The 19,150-nt window shown below is 37.7% G+C and overlaps 1 protein-coding gene across 1 annotated transcript; it reads right to left on the bottom strand.

Annotated features, from left to right (window-relative positions):
- Positions 1–137: 137 nt before the first annotated feature.
- Positions 138–16,454, bottom strand: si:dkeyp-68b7.12 (rho GTPase-activating protein 30). Its single transcript, XM_041993156.1, is given in 15 exon segments — positions 138–494; positions 496–1,764; positions 3,506–4,113; positions 4,227–4,417; positions 6,151–6,918; positions 7,275–7,346; positions 7,570–7,667; positions 7,900–8,062; positions 10,706–10,824; positions 12,087–12,194; positions 13,559–13,641; positions 13,729–13,873; positions 13,961–14,063; positions 15,497–15,865; positions 16,427–16,454. Coding segments are annotated over 14 exon segments (3,882 nt in total). The 5' UTR covers positions 15,585–15,865; positions 16,427–16,454; the 3' UTR covers positions 138–427.
- Positions 16,455–19,150: the final 2,696 nt, after the last annotated feature.

Here is a 19,150-nt window from a genome sequence, read left to right as displayed (position 1 = left end):
ATGATGGAAAGAGAATCTTACTAAACAGATTCAATAAAACAGACTCAATAAAAAGTACAAATAAACAAAATAAAATAATAAAAAAAAAAAAAAAACATGAAAAGGAACAGGCACTATTTTTGAAACAATGTTTTTTATTCACATTATGTGAAATATTCTGATTTGAAAAGACAAACTGATTCATTATACAATACATTTTCACATTAAAAAAATGTAAAATATTAACAAAAAGCAATATCACCAGACTGAGTTTGTGCACTGTGGTGTATTAAGATGTATTTATTCTCTTCCAGTGCTCTGTCTAAGAAATGAAAACTAAGGCAATCTTTGAAAAAAATGAGTCAAGTTGTTTCTGTTCATCAATCTTGTACAAGGTGCTCGTATTTCAAAAGAAAAGTTCGTACATTTAGCTAAAATATACATCAGCTCAAATCAACAAACTACGGGTTTCACTTCCCCGATCCCTCTGCCTCAGCGTCTGCTTCTCGCACTCGCTCTTTTTCTCTCCTCATGGTTGCTATGGCAACGGCCTCATCAAAACACATGCTGAGGGGACTGTTTCTGCTTGTGTCCCTAGCGGCACCTTCTGCACCATCCCTCCTTCTCTCCCTCTCCCTGAGGAGCACCAGCCTCTCCTTCCTGTCGGCGGTTTCGTCGTCTCTGTCTCTCAGCTGCTCCGCAGAAGAAACCCTGTCCTGCTCTGTCAGGGCCCTCGGTATGGTTTCCCTCCCTCTGTCAGCGTCTCTTCTCTCTCTTTGCTGCTGCTGCTGACGGAGGGTTAGAGCAGTGATTTTGCAGTGCTGAGGCTTTGGAGGCACAACTGGCACCGCTTTGATTTGATAAACTTTTGGATGTTTAGATGTGACCAGTTTCCTCCCGAACCCTCCTAAGCTGCCATCACTGTTATCACGCATCTGGTTCCCTTTCAGTTCCTTTAGTTTATCTACACTTGGCTGTGCTCTACTTTGTAGATCTGCTTTCTGTTTATTTTCTTCTTTTTCTCTTGAAACCACTTCTCCTCTGCTGTGATGCTGTACTTCTTCACTGAAGGCATGTTTCTTCTGATCTAATTTTTCTTGCTGCATTACTGGATCTCCAAGTTTCCCTATAGTTTTATCCACTAATTCCTCCTCCTCTACTCTAATATCTGTCTTGTTTGGCTCGCCTTCATCATCTTTTTCCTCCTCATCTTCTACCAAATGTACCTGTGCAGCAACATCCTCCTCCTCACACTTCTTACTTTCTTCATCCTCTATCACTTCACATACAATATCCTCCAGCTCATCCCAAATGTCACTATTAGAACAGAATAAACTAGCCTGTTCTGTCCACCCTTCATGTTTTTTGTCAGCTATTCTTTCACATTCTGTCTTTGTGAGTTCCTCCCTCATGTTTTCATCACTTTCTTCTATTTCCACAACAGATTGTTGGCTTCTGTCCTCTCTCTCTGCTGTATCCTCTCTAACACAGCCTCTCGGATGTTGTGCTGGAATCACAGAGGCGTCGTTGGATTCTTCTGATGGAGCATCAGCACTTTCTTTCAGTGTGTCATAAGAAGCTACTTGAGGTGGAGAATCACCAAGAGGAATTTCATCCATTTCATTCACATCTTCAAAATTATTTCCAGTCACAGTGTTTAATTCATTATTGTTCTCATTTCTCTGCAGTGGAAACTCCTCACAGCAGGTTTTTGATGCATCTGAAGTCAGAGACTTTTCACTTTGAGCATCTTTCATGATGCTCAGGTGTTCCTGTGTTGCTCTGCTTCAACGACAAAGAAGAAAAGGTTAAGACATCTACCACGGAAGAATGCAACACAGACTTGAAAAGGCTTGCTTTTGAAGGTCATTAAAAATGGACTTTTTGTGTTTCAGCCTGTTGATTTAAATCTTTCCACCAAAGTATCAGTGAAGATCTGGCATCTGCAATAGTGTATTATTTTTTTCATTGTCATTTTGAAATATTACTTAATTTGGCTTAAAAGAAAGGGAAAGTTAACTTCTGCCAAGCATTGATCACAATGGTCAAAGGTACGTTACAGAACCAGGTACTGTAGCTGTGTTTTAACTAAGTATTTTATCTGGAAAGGTCCTTCATAATTATGCATACTTTACATAAATGATTAGCTGTTTCAGCACAATCAAAAAAATTCTCATTTCTCTATACCTGTATGAATCAACTAGATTTGTTTATTTCTTGTTACATAAGTTTTGTTTCTAGATAATCATTTCCACACTTTCTTTGTTTATTACAACCGCATGTAATGTAGCCTATGCTGCCATTTTCCCAGTATGCTATCAAATTAGCCTCATAGCTACTTGACTATTAGCCTACATGGAAACATGGTTAGCAACAGCAGCAATGAAAGAAAAGTCTTTAAGTCTACAGATAGAAAGTGACGTTAGCTGAATTGCTAATATTAGCTAGAAATTAGCTTCAGTACTGTTTAAACAAAATAAAGCTAAATTAAATGAAATGTAATGAAATCAACACATTTTGTGTTGTAAGATAAATAACTGTATAGTCTTCCTTTAAACACTTACTACACGAGAACAAACACAACACTGATTTTACCTTTTACATTGATCGTAAATAGGCAGACACTATTAGCTAGTTACACATGCAGCACATACTTAAGGTATTTTCATGTGTTAAAATATTTAAAGCCACGTTTCCATCCAAAATAGTTAGAACTACAGAACCAGGGAAACTAACAGTATCAGTGGTCTAAAGACTTGCAGAGATGGTGGCAAGTATTCGGCTACACTGGAACAACAGCAAGCATGGAGAAGAGTGAAGTCATGCCTCTAATTGTGATTAGCTGCTTTAAAAAGTTGCTTATTGCTAAAGAAGCACATGAGCAGTGTAAGCAAAGTGGATCCAAAATGCTTGTCTTAAGCACTGATTATAGTTGTTTTCCTGGGGATTGATTCAAACTTTGATCACTGCTTCTAAAACTCACAACATACCTCCAAAAGCTTCCCATCTCTCAAGGAGGTTCATGTCTGGAAATCTTTTAAGTCTAAGACTCCACTAACTCTCGAGGGAAATATCTGGTTATCTACATTTTTCTGTCTTGAGCTACTAGTTGTTTTACTGTTTCTGTCACCTGGACTGTTAACTGTGTGTGTGTGTGTGTTTAAGTCCTGTGTTGTATGCATGTAGGAGTTGGTTTAAAAAACAAGAGGAACCTGAACAACAAAATTGCAACCTGAAAAACCAAACAAATTAGCCCGAAATGCTTAAACACTAAGACAAACTGCAGTCTGGTGTTATTATCTTTGGGTTCATCACTATAATCGAGACCCATTACAGTATGTGTAACTGCTTGGCCTACAAGTAAAACAAAATAATAGTTAAAACAGCTCTAAAGGGGGGGTGTTTCATAATCACTTCATCGTTAAAGCCCATGACATAAAAAGAGCATCTGCATGACAACTGAGTTAAAGTTGGGAACTAAATTTGAGAGATATATTCATATGTGAAATGGGAAATCAGTTTTCACCTTTGCACATCGTTTTCCAGCTGATTTCTTCCATGATGAGCTTCATCGTCTTCTTTCTTTTTTATTGTCTGCTTTTCTTCTGATTCATCTTCATCCGCTCCACCGTCCACTTCTATCTGCCCCTGATCTCCACTCATCGTAATTTTACAGGCAGAAAGTTCGAGGTTAAGAGATGGGCACTCCTTTGCCTCAGAGCTCTGTAACTCATGTACAGGACTTCTGTCACGGGAACAGTCTTGGGTATCAGTGTCTGGTTTTAATTCAGACAAATTGTTTAGAAAGAAATCTGTTGGAAGACTTTGAATAAACATGCTCTCATCCTCCTCGCTGTCATAAATATTATCATCAATGTCATCCCCTGAACTCTCCCCCTCAGAGAAAGACTCCTCCGGTCCGTCGACAGGTGAGGTCATATAGGGCAGGCTGAGGGATTTAGTGTGTCGACTTGGGAGGTCGAGGCTGAGCGGTCTGTGTGGATTCAGCTCTGTCTGACTCTGGGTGTACATATCAGGACTCAGCTGAGAGGGTTGATGAGAAGGCTGAACTTGCTTCATGATTTCATACTCATCATCAGAGTGACCAGGAGGCTCAACAGAGAACTCGTTCACCTGAACGTTAAAGCAGAGAGAAAGTAGACACTTTCATAAAGTAATGTTAGTGTTTTCATTGTCCTTCAATTAAGAAATATTTTAAACTTTATCACAACAGACAAAACACACACCTGACAGGGGACACTGATGTCTATGTGCTCCATGACATCCATTTGGTCCAAGAAATCAAAGTTGTCTTGAACGTAGCCGGACAGCTCGTGATCATCTTCCTCCACCTCAGTTGAGTTGAGGATGTGAGAAGCATCAAATACGCCATCATTTCCATGTTGAGTGGCTGAACGATGCTTGTCTCCTTTCATATCTGTGTATGAAGTAAAGTCTGGGTCAGAGTTGTTTGTTTCAAATGGTGGACCAACTCTATGAAATCATATGTGGTTATTGAAAAACAACTTAAGGCTTCTTTTACCTGTCTGCTGGTACTTTCTGCCACTTTTCTAGTGTATTTAAGCTGATTTATGTTGCAGGACACTGTCGCACAATGACAAATTTAAACTCTTTCTTAAAGGTTTTAAATGTTATTTTGGGCCAGGAATTATTGCTGGTCAGTCTTTAACAGGTCATTTGTGATGCTGAACATGTGCTCCACTTTTTGAGTCAAAAGATTAAGTTATCTAAAACCTTTTTTTTAACACTGACTGATGCTTGTTGCTCTAAATGACTGATTTCATCCTTCCTTAGATACAGTCAGAAGCTGCCCAACAGCATGATTGAAAATTTATGTTTAGGCCAATAATATACATAATAAAAGTACATTATATGTGTAATTACCAACTACACAATATGCTGAAAGTCACATATTAAGTTTGTTCAGACAAAAATGCCCAGAAATATTGCAGTGTTGACTAAATCTAAACATGTTTTTTTGACAAAGAAATCACTTTATATTCTGTACTGTCCACTGATTGTGCCGTATTTGAATTATTGTGTTGAGCTTTGGGGAAACACTTACAAGCGATCTCTGCCACCGTTTTATATATATATATGTATATATATATATATACATATATATATATATACATTTATATACAAAAAAAGCAATAAGGGTTGTCTGCAAAGTTGGTTATAGGGAACATACAAATCTATTATTATGGAAGTTAAAAACACTAAACTTCAGTGATTTGGTGGAGTTCACAGCAATAATAATGTATAAAGCTAAAGATAATTTATTACCCAACCACATACATAAAATGTTTTTAACCATGTAGGGGATACACTCTGAGAGGCACATTTTAAAGATTTTAAGTGTCAGAACAGCTATGAAAAGCATGGGCCTTATAGTATATGGTGTAAAATTGTGGAATACTATTCAGGAAGAACTCAAACAATGTCCAAGCATTATCCAGTTTAAAAATCAAAGATATGTTATTCAAAAAGTATAAAGAAAAAAAAATGTAGGTAAACCAGTACAATTAAATATGTACATAAAGTTAAACTTGGAAATAAATATGAATGTGTAGGTATGTGTGGTTTTATGCAGAGTATGCAGAAGTATATGTAGGCGAATGTTTATGGGTACATGCATGGTGCATGTATGTGGTAAAAATATATGTGCATATGCAGGTATGTGAGTATAAACAGTTAGATAGGTATATGACTACATAGAGAGGTAAATAGGTAATTGATCTGTCTCTGTGAATGTATGTGGGTATGCATGTGTAAGTGTGTGTACATGTGAACGTATATATGCAGATGTGTACATGAGTATATGCGTACATATCTATATAATTTTTTTTTCTATATTTATTTATTTTCTTCTAAAATAAAAAAAACTGAAAACTGACAATTAAGGGATTAATGTGACAACTGTAAGGAAGAAAAATATGATTATAAAGGAGATGAAGGATTAAATAGTTTTTACTTCATCCTGCTCCTTTTCGGACTCTTTAGCAACTGTTATTTTTTTCTTTAATCTGATTAATTTGTGTTATTTTTTGTTCGAAATAAAGCAACATCAATCAAAACATATACAAGACTGATAATACAAGTAATAAAACAGTCAATGCAAGTGATCATTGTTATGAGAGAGATTTTTACCCATATATTCACCGCTGTCAGACTCTTCATCATCCTCTGCAGCATCTTCATCCCTATCTTCTTCTGCTGCGGAGTTGATGCTTGTGGCTTGTTGCTCTCTGGACACATCTTGGACTCCCAACACAGGCTCCTGCTTCACCCTGTCATCATTCACCTCTTCCAATCGCTTCTCTTCTGCTCCTTCACCTTTTTCCCCACTAAGACCACCTGCTACCTCTTTATTCCCTCCCACGTTTACGACTTCTTTTTCCCCCTGATGTTTCTCTTCTTCCTCCACCTTTCTGCTTTCTTCCACATTCCATTCCATTGCGCTGCATTCCTTCCTCTCAATCTTCTCTCCTCTTTCCTTACCTTCCACCTTTTCCCCTCCATCCTTATCTCTTCCACGGAGGATGATCCTGTCACTCCCGCCCCCTTGCAGCACCCCTAAAGCAAGGTTAGAGGTGATATGTAACGGCACAGTAACCAGGGTGGGGCCGGTGATGTGCATGGCTGCTCTTCGACTCGCTTTACTGGACAGCCCCGGGGATCTGGTCTGGACACCCTCATTGACTGGTAACCCTAAACCCTCTGGGTCAAGAGCTGTGTAGGTACCCGGGGTCCCTGTACTCCCACTTACTAAACCTGTTCCCCTACGATAGGTCACAGCATATTCACTGCTACCTAGTCCACCTGAAGGTGCTGCAGTATCAGAGCCTGCCTGGACTGGGGGGGTGACGAGGGGAGACATGTTGATGGATGGAGGATGCTGGCCAGAACGTCGGGTACCTGAACATAACAAGACAGGAGGATGTTATTTGGTTGTATGCTGTTTTTTCCATTGTTGTGTCTGATTCTGGCTGAAAAGTGAGATTACGTTGTTAATAATTATTCACAAGCTTCACTATATAGACAATTTCATGGAACCACTAACAAAAGTAACTGCTGATGATAGCAGTAATATTTTTGTAAGACGTGCTGTTTTCAGTTTTTCAAATCCTGTTTTTCAGTGGTTTCAGCAGCACAAAGCAGCCGCAGTCAGCTCCACGCTGTCCAGTCAAATCAAGTACATTAAACAGAGATTTATGTTTCTTCATAGAAAGAAAATTTAAATGTATTATTATGAAACAGTGAGAAGACAGCACCTTCATTTGGAAAGGGTGGGGTGCTGAGGGAGTCCATGCTTCTTGCAGGTCTCAAAGAAGTCCTCTCTTTCTCTGAAATTACAAGTTATATAAACATAAGAAATGAGGGAAGCTGCAAAACTGATCATAAAGAGGATTGTCTCTAAACAACATGTTTGACTTTATACATGTTTGATTATGACCCACAAATTTCAGAATCCTCAGTTTGTAATCTCTAAAGTCCTACAGCTTATTTTCCTTAAACTTCCAGCTGAAAATCGTCCTCATGTTGAATACAAAATGAATAACTGTGTACCTTTAGTTGAGTGTTTGTGCCTCCGTCGTTGATCTTGGATTCTTCCTCCGATATTAAAAATGGACATCCACTTTCTCCCTTTTAGAGATCCTTTTCTCCTGAAACACAGGTGTTGAAATGAACACAGTTTAAAGAAATGATGTAATCTGAATCCCACTAAGGACATACTGCCAGAGGTTCCTTAAGACATCATTTTTACAGTCACAGTTTGAAACATTTATACAGCAAATACACTTGCAACTGGCCTGACATGTGTTTAACAAATAATACATGACACAGTTACAGAGTAGACTATGTTTGTGTGAGAGTACAGATAAATCATCTTCTCACTTGTCTGTGCCCTCAATGATAGCATGGTAGGGTCTTATGGGTAGAGGACCGTCTCCTGGACTGATGTTCCCAAAGTTCGGCTGAGCACACCTGAAAAATACATCTTCCTGACTGGACATCGCTGACGGGGAGGGAAGGGACTTCCTTCTCTCACTTGATACACCTGAACATGGTGGAAAGAACAAAGTTAGAACAAAATGAAGCAGAGGTAAGTGTGTTTGTGTGCCTCAGTACATATCTGTGTGTGTATATTGTAACGGGGAGAGCGTGTTGTGGTACGGGGAATTAGCTCAGTTAGCCGGATAAAGCTGCCACAAAGTTGACAAACTCACAGCGACACTGGTACTGAAGATTCCACAGTGCGTGCTCTTTAATAAAAGGACATTCGTCAACCATATAAAGCCCGGTTGGACGGCTACTGTCTCATCATACATAAATAAAACAGCGCCAGACAACACGTCCGTCACAACAAATGGGAAAAAGAAAGGAAAAGTATGGCGAGTGAAAGCTGACACTGATTCCCTGCCTAAGGAGACTGACGTGTTACGTGTGCGTGTGATTAGCAAGGTTACACCCACCAACGCCTGGATACTACAGACACCTCCTTCCTGGAAAACCTATTATTCTTTTTCTAGATTTCCAAAAAGAGTTTGACACCATTAGTCATAAATTCATCTTTGACACTTTAGCGTTCTTGAACTTTGGAGATTTTTTTATAAGGGCAATTAAAACTCTTTACAAAAACAACAACAGTTCTATAAGACTAATACACGGAACATCCAGAAGATTTAATGTAGAAAGGGGAGTACGTCAAGGATGCCCAGCTTCACCTTATGTTTTCCTACTAGCAGCCCAAATACTTGATTATTTAATTTTACAAACACCTTTCAAAGGAATTCAATTATTTGAAAAAGATATTAAAATTTCCCAGTTAGCAGATGATACAACCTTATTTTTACAAAATAAAGAACAAATACCCCAAGCTTTAGCCACCATATCGCGATTTTCCAAAACATCTGGGTTAAAGTTGAATCTAAAGAAATGTGAAATTCTCTCTTTAGGGAATAACATAGAATCAGAAATTCAAAATATCCCAATTAAAAATGTTATAACTTACCTAGGCATAAAAAATATCTAAGAATCCAAAAGACACACTCAACCTAAATATATCTCCTTTGATCGAAGCCACTAAACGTAAGTTCAATTCATGGGCGGGATCTAACTATCCATGGTAGAATTTTATTAAGCAAAGCTGAAGGTATGTCGAGAGCAGCTTATATATTCGCATGGTTAGGTATTCCTGCTTCCACCTGCTCCCAACTTGATAAAATTCTTTTTAAATTTCTCTGGAAAAATAAACCAAACAAGGTGAAAAGAATGATTTTATCTAACTCACTAGCCGAGGGGGGACTAAATGCAATTAATTTCACCTCTTTCAATCAAACAATTAAAATTAACTGGATTAAAAGAGTTCTTAAATGTCCAAATAGCATGTGGAATATAATCCCAAACTATCTCTTCAACTCTGTAGGTGGTCTGAACTTTTTAATGATATGCCCTTTTTCAATAGGAAGACTACCTATAAAATTAGCTAACTTTCACAAACAGGCCTTATTACATTGGAACATGATCTTCAAACATAACTTTTCCCCCCACAACTGCATTTTATGGAATAATGAATTTATCACACACAAAAACAAAACATTTTTTCTAAAAAGCTGGTTCTTAAAAGGTATTAATACGGTGAACAAACTTATGAACACATCAGGAGAATTTGTATCATATAGAACCTTCACAGATAAATATGGGTTTGAAACACCCGAAGAGGAATTTAATATGGTGCTTAGATCGATCCCCCCTAACATCGCCTCCTTAGCACATAGTATTCACTCTGATCTCTTTGTTACTGTACCGGTTGGCCCTCCTATGATTGATGGAATCTCTCTTACTGATAAGAAATGTAATAACATCTTCATTAGAAGTGTGGAATAATCAGGTAATTAATAATGTCTGTATAAGATAATGATGAATCCTCGGATCCCTTCTACAGATAATTTCAGCAGCTAAAAATTGCCATGCCAAGACAAAGTTGGACTCTGCCGGGAACATACTTGGGGGGATTCTGATTGGTTCAACGCGTAGGAGCGTCCAGCATTTGCCTGAGCAGAGTAACGATTAAAACGTCACTCTTTTGTTTTCATAAATCGATTATTAAACTTGAAGAAACAACAACTTTATTTATACTTCCAGGCGTTCATGGGGAGGCGACGTTATCCAGGCGTTCATGGGGAGGCGACGTTATCCAGGCGTTCATGGGGGGCGACGTTATCCAGGCGTTCATGGGGAGGCGACGTTATCCAGGCGTTCATGGGGGGCGACGTTATCCAGGCGTTCATGGGGGGCGACGTTATCCAGGCGTTCATGGGGGGGCGACGTTATCCAGGCGTTCATGGGGGGCGACGTTATCCAGGCGTTCATGGGGGGGGCGACGTTATCCAGGCGTTGGTGTGTGCAAACAGAATTTGACACGTATTTTTGAGGTATTCCGCCGCTACGTCGCCGCCACCAGACGTCCATTTTTTGACGTCGCCGCTACGTCACCGCCCATTTGGCGTTAGCAATCTAGCAAAAACCCATTGAAATTTCAGACGTCCAGGTGGCGACGTGAGGGTAGGATGTGACACGTCAGTCTCCTTAGGCTGGGAATCAGTGTCAGCTTTCACTCGCCATAGGAAAAGAGCCGAGCTCCCTAAAATTGTGGCCATTCCACAATTACAACTGTTACAATATGTTTGTGTAGATTGACCTTGTTCAGGAAACAGCTGAGGGACGTGTGTGAGGATGAACTCCACCACGATGGACTGGACCCTGACCTCCATGAAGGCTGCTGTACCATTGAATCCAGACGCCTCAATGTCTTTTGACCTTAATATAGAAAATATGCAGTTTTTTTATTGATCAGTTGTTAGAAGATAAAAAAGAGAAGAATGAGAAATAATAGTGATGAATGAAAAACGTTAAAAAGGAAGCAAAGAAGGGACTAGGAAATCAAGAAAACAATGAATGAAGGCAGAAAAAAAATAAATATAAAATCTAAATAACTATATCCGTCAAAAATTGCCCCACTGATTATATGATAAGAATTTAAATTTATGATATTTATGGTTACTGAGTTGCCTTTGCTCTGTTCTCTGGAAAGATGGTCCCAACCTGCTTTAATATTGTTGCAGTCCAGATTTCATTGTGCCATTTGGAATACCACTCCCCCCCAATCCCTTCTCTAAGAATGACTTCTTGACAGCCATCTTTCCATATAAACCATTTCAAATGAGACATAAGTGAACAATAAATGGATTAATTGAAGATCCAGGTGCATCTCTCAGGTCCCGTGTCAGGTCTTTACTGGATTTTTACCCCAATTCTTAAAAACATGTTCATCTGCTGTAGGTGTTATTTTTCAAGACATCCTACTTCTTTGTTTCTTCACTTAGCCTCGATTTTAAGGACACATTGCACATCCTGATAAATGTTAAGTTTCCAGCCTCTAGGTCTTTGGGAATCACGATGTTGGTGCAACAAAACAGTTTAATGTTGGTCGAACTGTTATTTTTGGTATTTTTTATTGTATGACTAAAGAAATGGTAACAAAATGTGTCTTTGTGTCTTTCAACTCAACACTGGTTAGGAGCACTTTTACATTCAGATCAATTGTGAGTCAGTGATCAGTGACTCAACAAACATTCCTTTAAAAATGATCAGGTACAAGGATGGGACTGAAAACTAGTGGAGAAAGCATCTAATGTTGCAAGAAAACTTTGAAAGACTTTTCAGAAAGCTGATAAATTACTGCTTGAGACTCCCTTTTAAAAAAGAAGAAAGTCTGGCTCCTTGGGAACTGTATCTCAGAGTTGAAGCTTTCTTAGCAAGATGAGAGCTGTCATTGAAGCAGCTGTATGGTGGTGACTAATTATGAAGTGATTTCTATGTTTATTTCACAAACTGGTCAAGAAGTTGCTTCAATGTTCTTATCTGTGATGCAAATGCATCCAAAGAAGATCTTGAACATATGATGTCTTTCCAGAATCTCCCTCATTTCCTACAACACTGCCTAACAACTGTTTAATGGGACTGTACCTGAAACAAGATACACATGAACACAACACAGACTCAGTCTGATATTAGCACACCTGAGGAGATTGGGGGCCCAGACGATGGCCAGGTTCCTGGCATGCATGTTGGTTTCTGAAGAATACGAGGCCATTTTGACCAGATGACGCATCAGAAACTCCAGAGTCCTGAAACAGACATGTCATTAACTTTTAAAGAGAACAGCTTGTAAACAAACAGCTGCTAATCTGTTTATCCAGTAGTCACTAAGAGGCTCATTCAATGAATGAGACTTTTATGTGTCTACTAAGTTGGGCATATTGACCATGACAGCTTAATTGAACATCTTTAAAACTACCACTATAGCATTTTTATCTTTGTAATAGAAGATGACTCTATAGTGGTCATCCTTTAATTAGAAGATTGCTGGTTTAGTCCGCTTCACTCGTTCACTGAAGCCCATATATTCAAAAGTGTTTCTCGCTTGTGAACTGATTTATATAAAGAAAAATTCTGATAAATGAATGCAGAGTAAAAATAAATGAATAAATAACTCAAGATTCTCACTGAGGGAGCTATAGATCGAGTTACAGCCACTGATCAGATTTACAGTTTCCTAAGTATTTCAACCCTTTGCTCGTGTTTAAATAACTACATAAAGGTTTAGAGAGAATAACGGCAACTTTTTACATCATTCACAAACTTTAAATATAATGGGAAGTTTTCTAAAAATTCTTTATTTAAAAACATCCTTTATTTTTATTTGTTTGGTTTTTAACTATGTTGTAAACATTCATAAAACAAAGTGCATAATTAACATAATGTGTTTTTTTTTATTATTCAGAAGTCAAATTTCATAAAACTTTGACACAGGAAATTTGTTAATGGAGGTTTACATTATTTGTTAATCTATTATGTCTTACTACAAGACAAATAATTTTACTTTCATATTTTCTAACTTAACAACATTTATGTAAAGGGCTCATTTTCAAGTGAAATGTGATTATTGAAATGTATTAATAAGGAATCCAGCCCTTATTAAGCAGATCGTTTGGATAAAATATTGAACATATGCCACTGAGTAATGAAATTGTTTGTCATATAGAATTCAAATTAAATTAACCTTGTCATCATTGTGGACCAGTTTATAATATCTAAAACAGCCTAAGACCAGAAGCTGCATAGACTTTGTACAGTTTTGTTAGGGAATGAGTATTAGCATGGCATTTTGATCTACGTCTTTTTCTCCCTGCATTTTAAATCTGGCAGAAGATTAAGAATCAAGTATGCATCTGTTTACAAAAGCAGAATGTTAAAGTACATCTATATATAGCCTCTAAAATTGCTTCATAACATGATTGAAAATCTTAAAACTATGTGCCTCTGTTGGCACACTAAAACCTTGTAAACAATGAGGCCTCCAGGCAAGCTGTGGATGAGGTCTTTCACCTCTAAAGTGTGAACTTTTAAGAAGACATGGGACGGTGAAACTACAGCAAAATAACCTGAAGCTAACCCCAACCCTAGCCCAGTGTGCGGCAGAGTACGATACCTGTAATGTGGTGCTGGCAGCTCTTTTAGAACATCATTGATCTTTACCAGTCTCTCCTCCTCCAGCTGGATGGCCACAGCCTCCTGCAGGGATATATCTCATCAACATCCTTCTTTCTTAATTAGAAAAACTTTGATTGCACAAATTGTTTGTAGGTCTGAAATACTCACAGCAAACTTGTCATATAGCTGGTATGTGAGCAAAGGGTTGGGCAGCTCTCTGAAATAAGCTTTACACAAAGAACTGACGCAGTGGATGTCCTGCAGGTATAAATCCTTGTTCAGATCTGGACTCCCCTCACTCTCAAACTCACCCCTGGTTTCACACAAACACAGATTCATTTTAGAGTATTTTAAACCTGATTTAAAAAACAAACAATCAAACAAAAAAAAACAGACTTACCTCAATTTCTGGATGTTGGACGATACCCCTGATAACCTGTAGATACCATCCACGACTCCATGTTGCTCCACAAACTCACTACAGCACCGTAACACCAGTGGAACTGCAGGATGTAATTCAAATTATTAACCTGAATAACAACAGAATTGTTTCCTGTCTGCTGGTTGTGATGAATTTATTCAGTCTGTATGTGTCATTTTGTCTAATAACGCAAATTCAGTATGTTATATGAGAAAAATGCATTCACTCTAAGCGGTTTTTTCTTAGTTTTAGCCAAATATGTAAAAATATATATGTATATATTAGACAAACAAATCTTAAAATATGGCCATATGTGAAACAGGGGAAACATTATATATGCATATATTATCTTGTTTGTGATTTATGTGTTTTCTTTTCGTAAATGTCTTTGTATAAACAAATAAACTTCATTGCTGATCTGAGCTCATAAATTTGAAATATAATAATTTTCCCCTCAAGTTCCACAGAGGAGTCATCTTCCTGACTTTCTGGCTCATCCCATGTTTTTTTTTTTTTGTTGTTGTTGTTTGTTTTGTTTGTTTTTTTTTTTGTTTTTTTGTTTATTTGTTTATTTGTTTTTTGTTTTGTTTTTATACCATACCTTGAAACACCATTGAACATTATCTTATTCCCACCTGTCTACAAAACAAATCCTTTACAAGGTAAAGACAGTTATAATACTTGCTTTATGGCCATTCTGTCTCATGTTTAGTTTGTAGTGATTAAACATTCTGAGGTTTTTAGTTTCTTAACAATATTATTATATAGTTCTTTTTTTATTATGGACTACATGATTTATTCTGTCATTCTGTATACAGTATGTTTTCATTGTGTTATTTCTGAGCTGCTGTGGATCTTGACCAGGACATTAGTGGCACAGAGATAATAAATCTCAGGAGTTTCTATTTTCTGCTTAAATATAAGTTAAAAACCTGCTTGATTTTGCCTGGTTAGCATCATGTTAACACTTTCTTTAGAGGCATGATAGCATGTAACTCAAAGCACTGCTGTGTCTCAGCAGGATTGGGGCTCTGTTGGCATGGATACCCACCAGATGTGGTTAAAATTATGTGGTTTGAATGTTATTTAATTACCATGACTTTAAAAAAAGGCAAGCCGTGTCATGGTTTCGGAGCTGCACAAAAGTATAACTACATAACTACATATGCAGAATACAGACTTGATGTCTGTATCCTTGCTGAAAAGTTATTTAACCAACAGTAAGGTGACTCACCCAAATTTCCTTGAGGGCTCTCTGAAGGGATTAATAAAGAATTTCTATTCTACTATCCAAATGTTATTCATGCTAGTTCTACTAATATGTCATGTACTGCTTTACACAGAGAAACTTATGTTTCCACTGAGCTTAGATTTCCATAAATCATATAAAAATCTGTGTGGGTTTGTGTTTAATGTGTGTTGCCATGTCTGAAATGGTGAAAACTACAACATCTCAGGAACAGAGCGAGTACGATACAGTAAAGGAATATTTTTTTAGAGTGAGGATTCACTTACTCCCCTGAGAGGAGGCAGTCAGATGCTCCAGCAGATCACATCCAAACACCTTCTCTTTGTTGCCCCCTTTTCTTCGAACTCTCCGCATCTCTTCCTGTCTGCTGTTTCCACCTCACATTCAGATGGGCCTGTGCTGCTCTGCTTATTTGTGACTGTCAGGTTCACTGACTGTCTGCAATGGAAGTGTTGTTAACTGGGTTAATGTGACGGCGACTTTATGGAAGTGCCGCACATTTCAGAGATTTGACTGAGCTGCTGCTGCTAGTTCTGTTTCCTTTCAGCGCATGTTGTTGGGTGCAAGTTGTTTCCTCTGCAGGCTGCGTTGCATCGTAAAGCTTGAGACTTAGGACATATTTTGGTTTATCTTCCCTGCAAAAGCAAAAACAACAAAGGTTTCTTAGTGTGGACTACAGCTTCAAGCTGCAAACAACATCATCTTCTCAAAAGAATCTAACTGTACTCCTTAGCTTGAATGTCTTTCTACTTCCCCCTGATGAACTCAATTTATTTTCGAATGAAAGGCCACACCCTTGCCCACGTACTTCTCCTATTCAGAGAAACAAGCCCCTAAATGATCTCTCCAGTCACACTAAATCGAGTCACCGAGCTGGTGGACCCACTGAAGCACCCAATCTCAGCTCCTGTTTGAAAATCTTTTTTCAATACAGGCCCAGTTGGGCCTTCCAGCCCGCATGTCACAGCCATTGCTGCCCTGTTCTCACTGTACAGCGGAAGTTGAGCTTCAACATACAGACTCATGCAGAAATTCAAACTCTCACCCCCACCTTCTCCATCTTCCTCACACCTGCCACTCTTCTCCCGTTATCCACCCATCCTTCTCTATCTGTCCAGTTTTAGGAAAAACTTTAACTGTTAAAACGTGCGCGAACAAAGAAGTTAGAACAGTGTGTCACGAACCAGCGTTCCTACCTTCACTCTGCATCGGCACACAAGTAGCAGCATAAAATGATGACGCAAAAAACCACTAAACTTCCCCTGTTAACTTCCTGAGTGCCTATCCTTCTCTTGTGCTTTCGCTATGCATGTGGCCCATAGTTTCTCCGCCTCTGCTGACTTAGTAGGGAAATCAGTTCATTTTATCTAAACCACTCATCTATTTCCCTTTATGTTTGTCTCTGTAATCCAAGCTCTATGTGATTTACTTACCTTAATAGGCAGAAGTAGACACAATAATATTACTCTTTTATATTTTAGTCTTTGCAGTGTTAAATGCTGTATCAGTGTCAGTCATTAATAGTACACAGAGCCACAGTATATCCCAAAAATACCACAATAAGCCAAACAGTTTCTAAAAATGTTCAGAAAAAGGCAGCATAATTCCCATGTGAAGATAAATCTGACCACAAAACATCCAGAAGACCTATAAATGGCTGAAATAATACCAGGAGTTAATGTTATCACAAACCATAAATTCAGAAATAACATTTTACTAAACATTTCACGATCACTGGGAAAGGCTACAAATATGTCAACCACATGAGTGTATCACGAGGTGCCATTATGGACTTCTATTCAATGGCACAACAAAGATTTTCATATAACAAACACCAACAGTTTAGTATTATTTTGCATTAATCAATAAGCTAACAATATCTTGATATTACTGAGGCATTTATGTACACGGAAGATAGGTGCACTAATGTAATAAGAGTCCTGATGACCTGTTTAACATGCTTTTGCAACATTTTGTACTTTGAAAATATAACCTCTAGACTATTTTTCAGTGGTTAAACAACACATTGATCTACACTGATGCAGTGATTCACTGATCAACAAGCCAATAGACATGCTTAAGAAAGATGCTAAATTGTTTACATTTGCTTTGTTCTAGCAATCAAAGTATCTTAGAATCATTTTATTTGGTAAACGCCAATATTTGAAGAAAGAGACAAGAACATATAACGAGACATACCTTGCCCTGATCTTGATCAGGTAATGATCAAGTAATGGTAATGGTGAATGATGGGTAATGAAGAGAGACCAGTGGGCTGTATGTTTCAAAATATTAGCGTCTGACATGATGAAGTCAAATAAGTCAGGTCAGTTGGGGACTTCTCATCCTAAACACAAAGAAAAAACCCATTAATTAATTTATTAGCAAAGTTGTTAAACTTAACCATCATCTGTCTTGTCTTGCTCAACTCACCTCATATAAAAAAAGCATGCAGCTTTCCAGTATAAAAAGCAACACGCTACAGTGGAGGAACTGATATTTCCTTCCACTGTGGACATGGTTTTGACTTTAATTAATGAAGTAGCAGCCAGTCAACTAAAGAGTATTTCACAGCACATTTCTTCATACGCTTCATTGCAAGTGGTGAGGTGCACATGGTAGTGTGATGGGGGGACGGTTGTTATTGTTGATGAAAAGGGAGCTTTGCAGAAAGAGTTCAGGAACCACTGAGCTATAAACGTAGTGACTGAGCAGTCAAAGTGGCATCCAAAAGATGTCTGGGTCAACTTTCTGTCATGAGAAGGGTCTCAAAGTAGAACCGCTGCATTCCCTGACACTTTATATCAATTCTGATGATGTCCCACCAGGGGTTTCTAGAGTGGAGGTATCCCTGTAGTGCTATTGGAGATTGTGACAAAAAGAAAAGTGTTCCTGAGCCTGTGCAGTAATTTTGAGTATTTCATCTTTTTAATGCTGCTGAAGGCTTGAAAATTATGAGCATCCAGTTTGGGACCTTCAGCCTTGATCCATGCAAACAGAGATTTCTCTGGATTCTCTGAAACGTGTGATGATATTATACACTGTAAATACAGAGCTTTCCAAAGTTTCCACAGTTTTATGTTGTAGAATATTTTTTCAGAAATTGTTCAACAATTTTTAGACAAATTTTGTCACAGATTGTAGAACTTCTGTTCATCTTTTCATCTAAAATACTCATTTTATTCACAGTCATTCTGCCAATTAACCTAATGAGTTGTCATATGCTCCTTCTGTTGTTTTTGATTTGTGCTAATTAGCTTGAAACAAGCTGCTCTTGCTTGTAATTAAAAACGAACTGATATTTCCATGAAATGGTAAAATGTCTTATTTTTTACATCTGATATGTTTTTGACATTCTACTGGGAATTAAATATGGGCTTATTAGATTTGCAAATGATTGCATTTTGGTTATATTTGCATTTGAGCTGCCCGATTTTTTTTAATTAAGGCTGTATTTCAAGATGTAGGATGTGTTAATATATTCAGAATTTTCTCTGAAAATATCTCATATTTTAGTATGACAAAAACGGGTTTATTATAAGAGCAAAAATAATTAAAACTGTTTTCATGTTTACTGCTAATCTTTCTATCAAACATAAATGTAGCTGTACTGACATTTGAAACTTTTGCAGTTGTGAATGCAAATAACTTTGAGTTGATCAATTTAATAAAACGTCTGATTATTGCAAATCTCTGTCGGATTAAAACCTTAAATATATATATATATATATATATATATATATATATATATATATATATATATATATATATATATATATATATATATATATATTATATTATATTATATTATATTTACAACGCTTCGAGATGCAAAATTAGTTATCAGAAGAATTACCTTGAATCAGCAACTTTGTGTCACGGTGCGCATGTAAGCACATATTTACGGTAATGGTGAAACG

Source organism: Melanotaenia boesemani, chromosome 8, assembly GCF_017639745.1.
Source record: "Melanotaenia boesemani isolate fMelBoe1 chromosome 8, fMelBoe1.pri, whole genome shotgun sequence".
Classification (NCBI taxonomy): Eukaryota; Metazoa; Chordata; class Actinopteri; order Atheriniformes; family Melanotaeniidae; genus Melanotaenia; species Melanotaenia boesemani.
The sequence above is the reverse complement of the archived record's forward strand: the minus strand, read 5'-3'. Positions and strand labels throughout refer to the sequence as shown.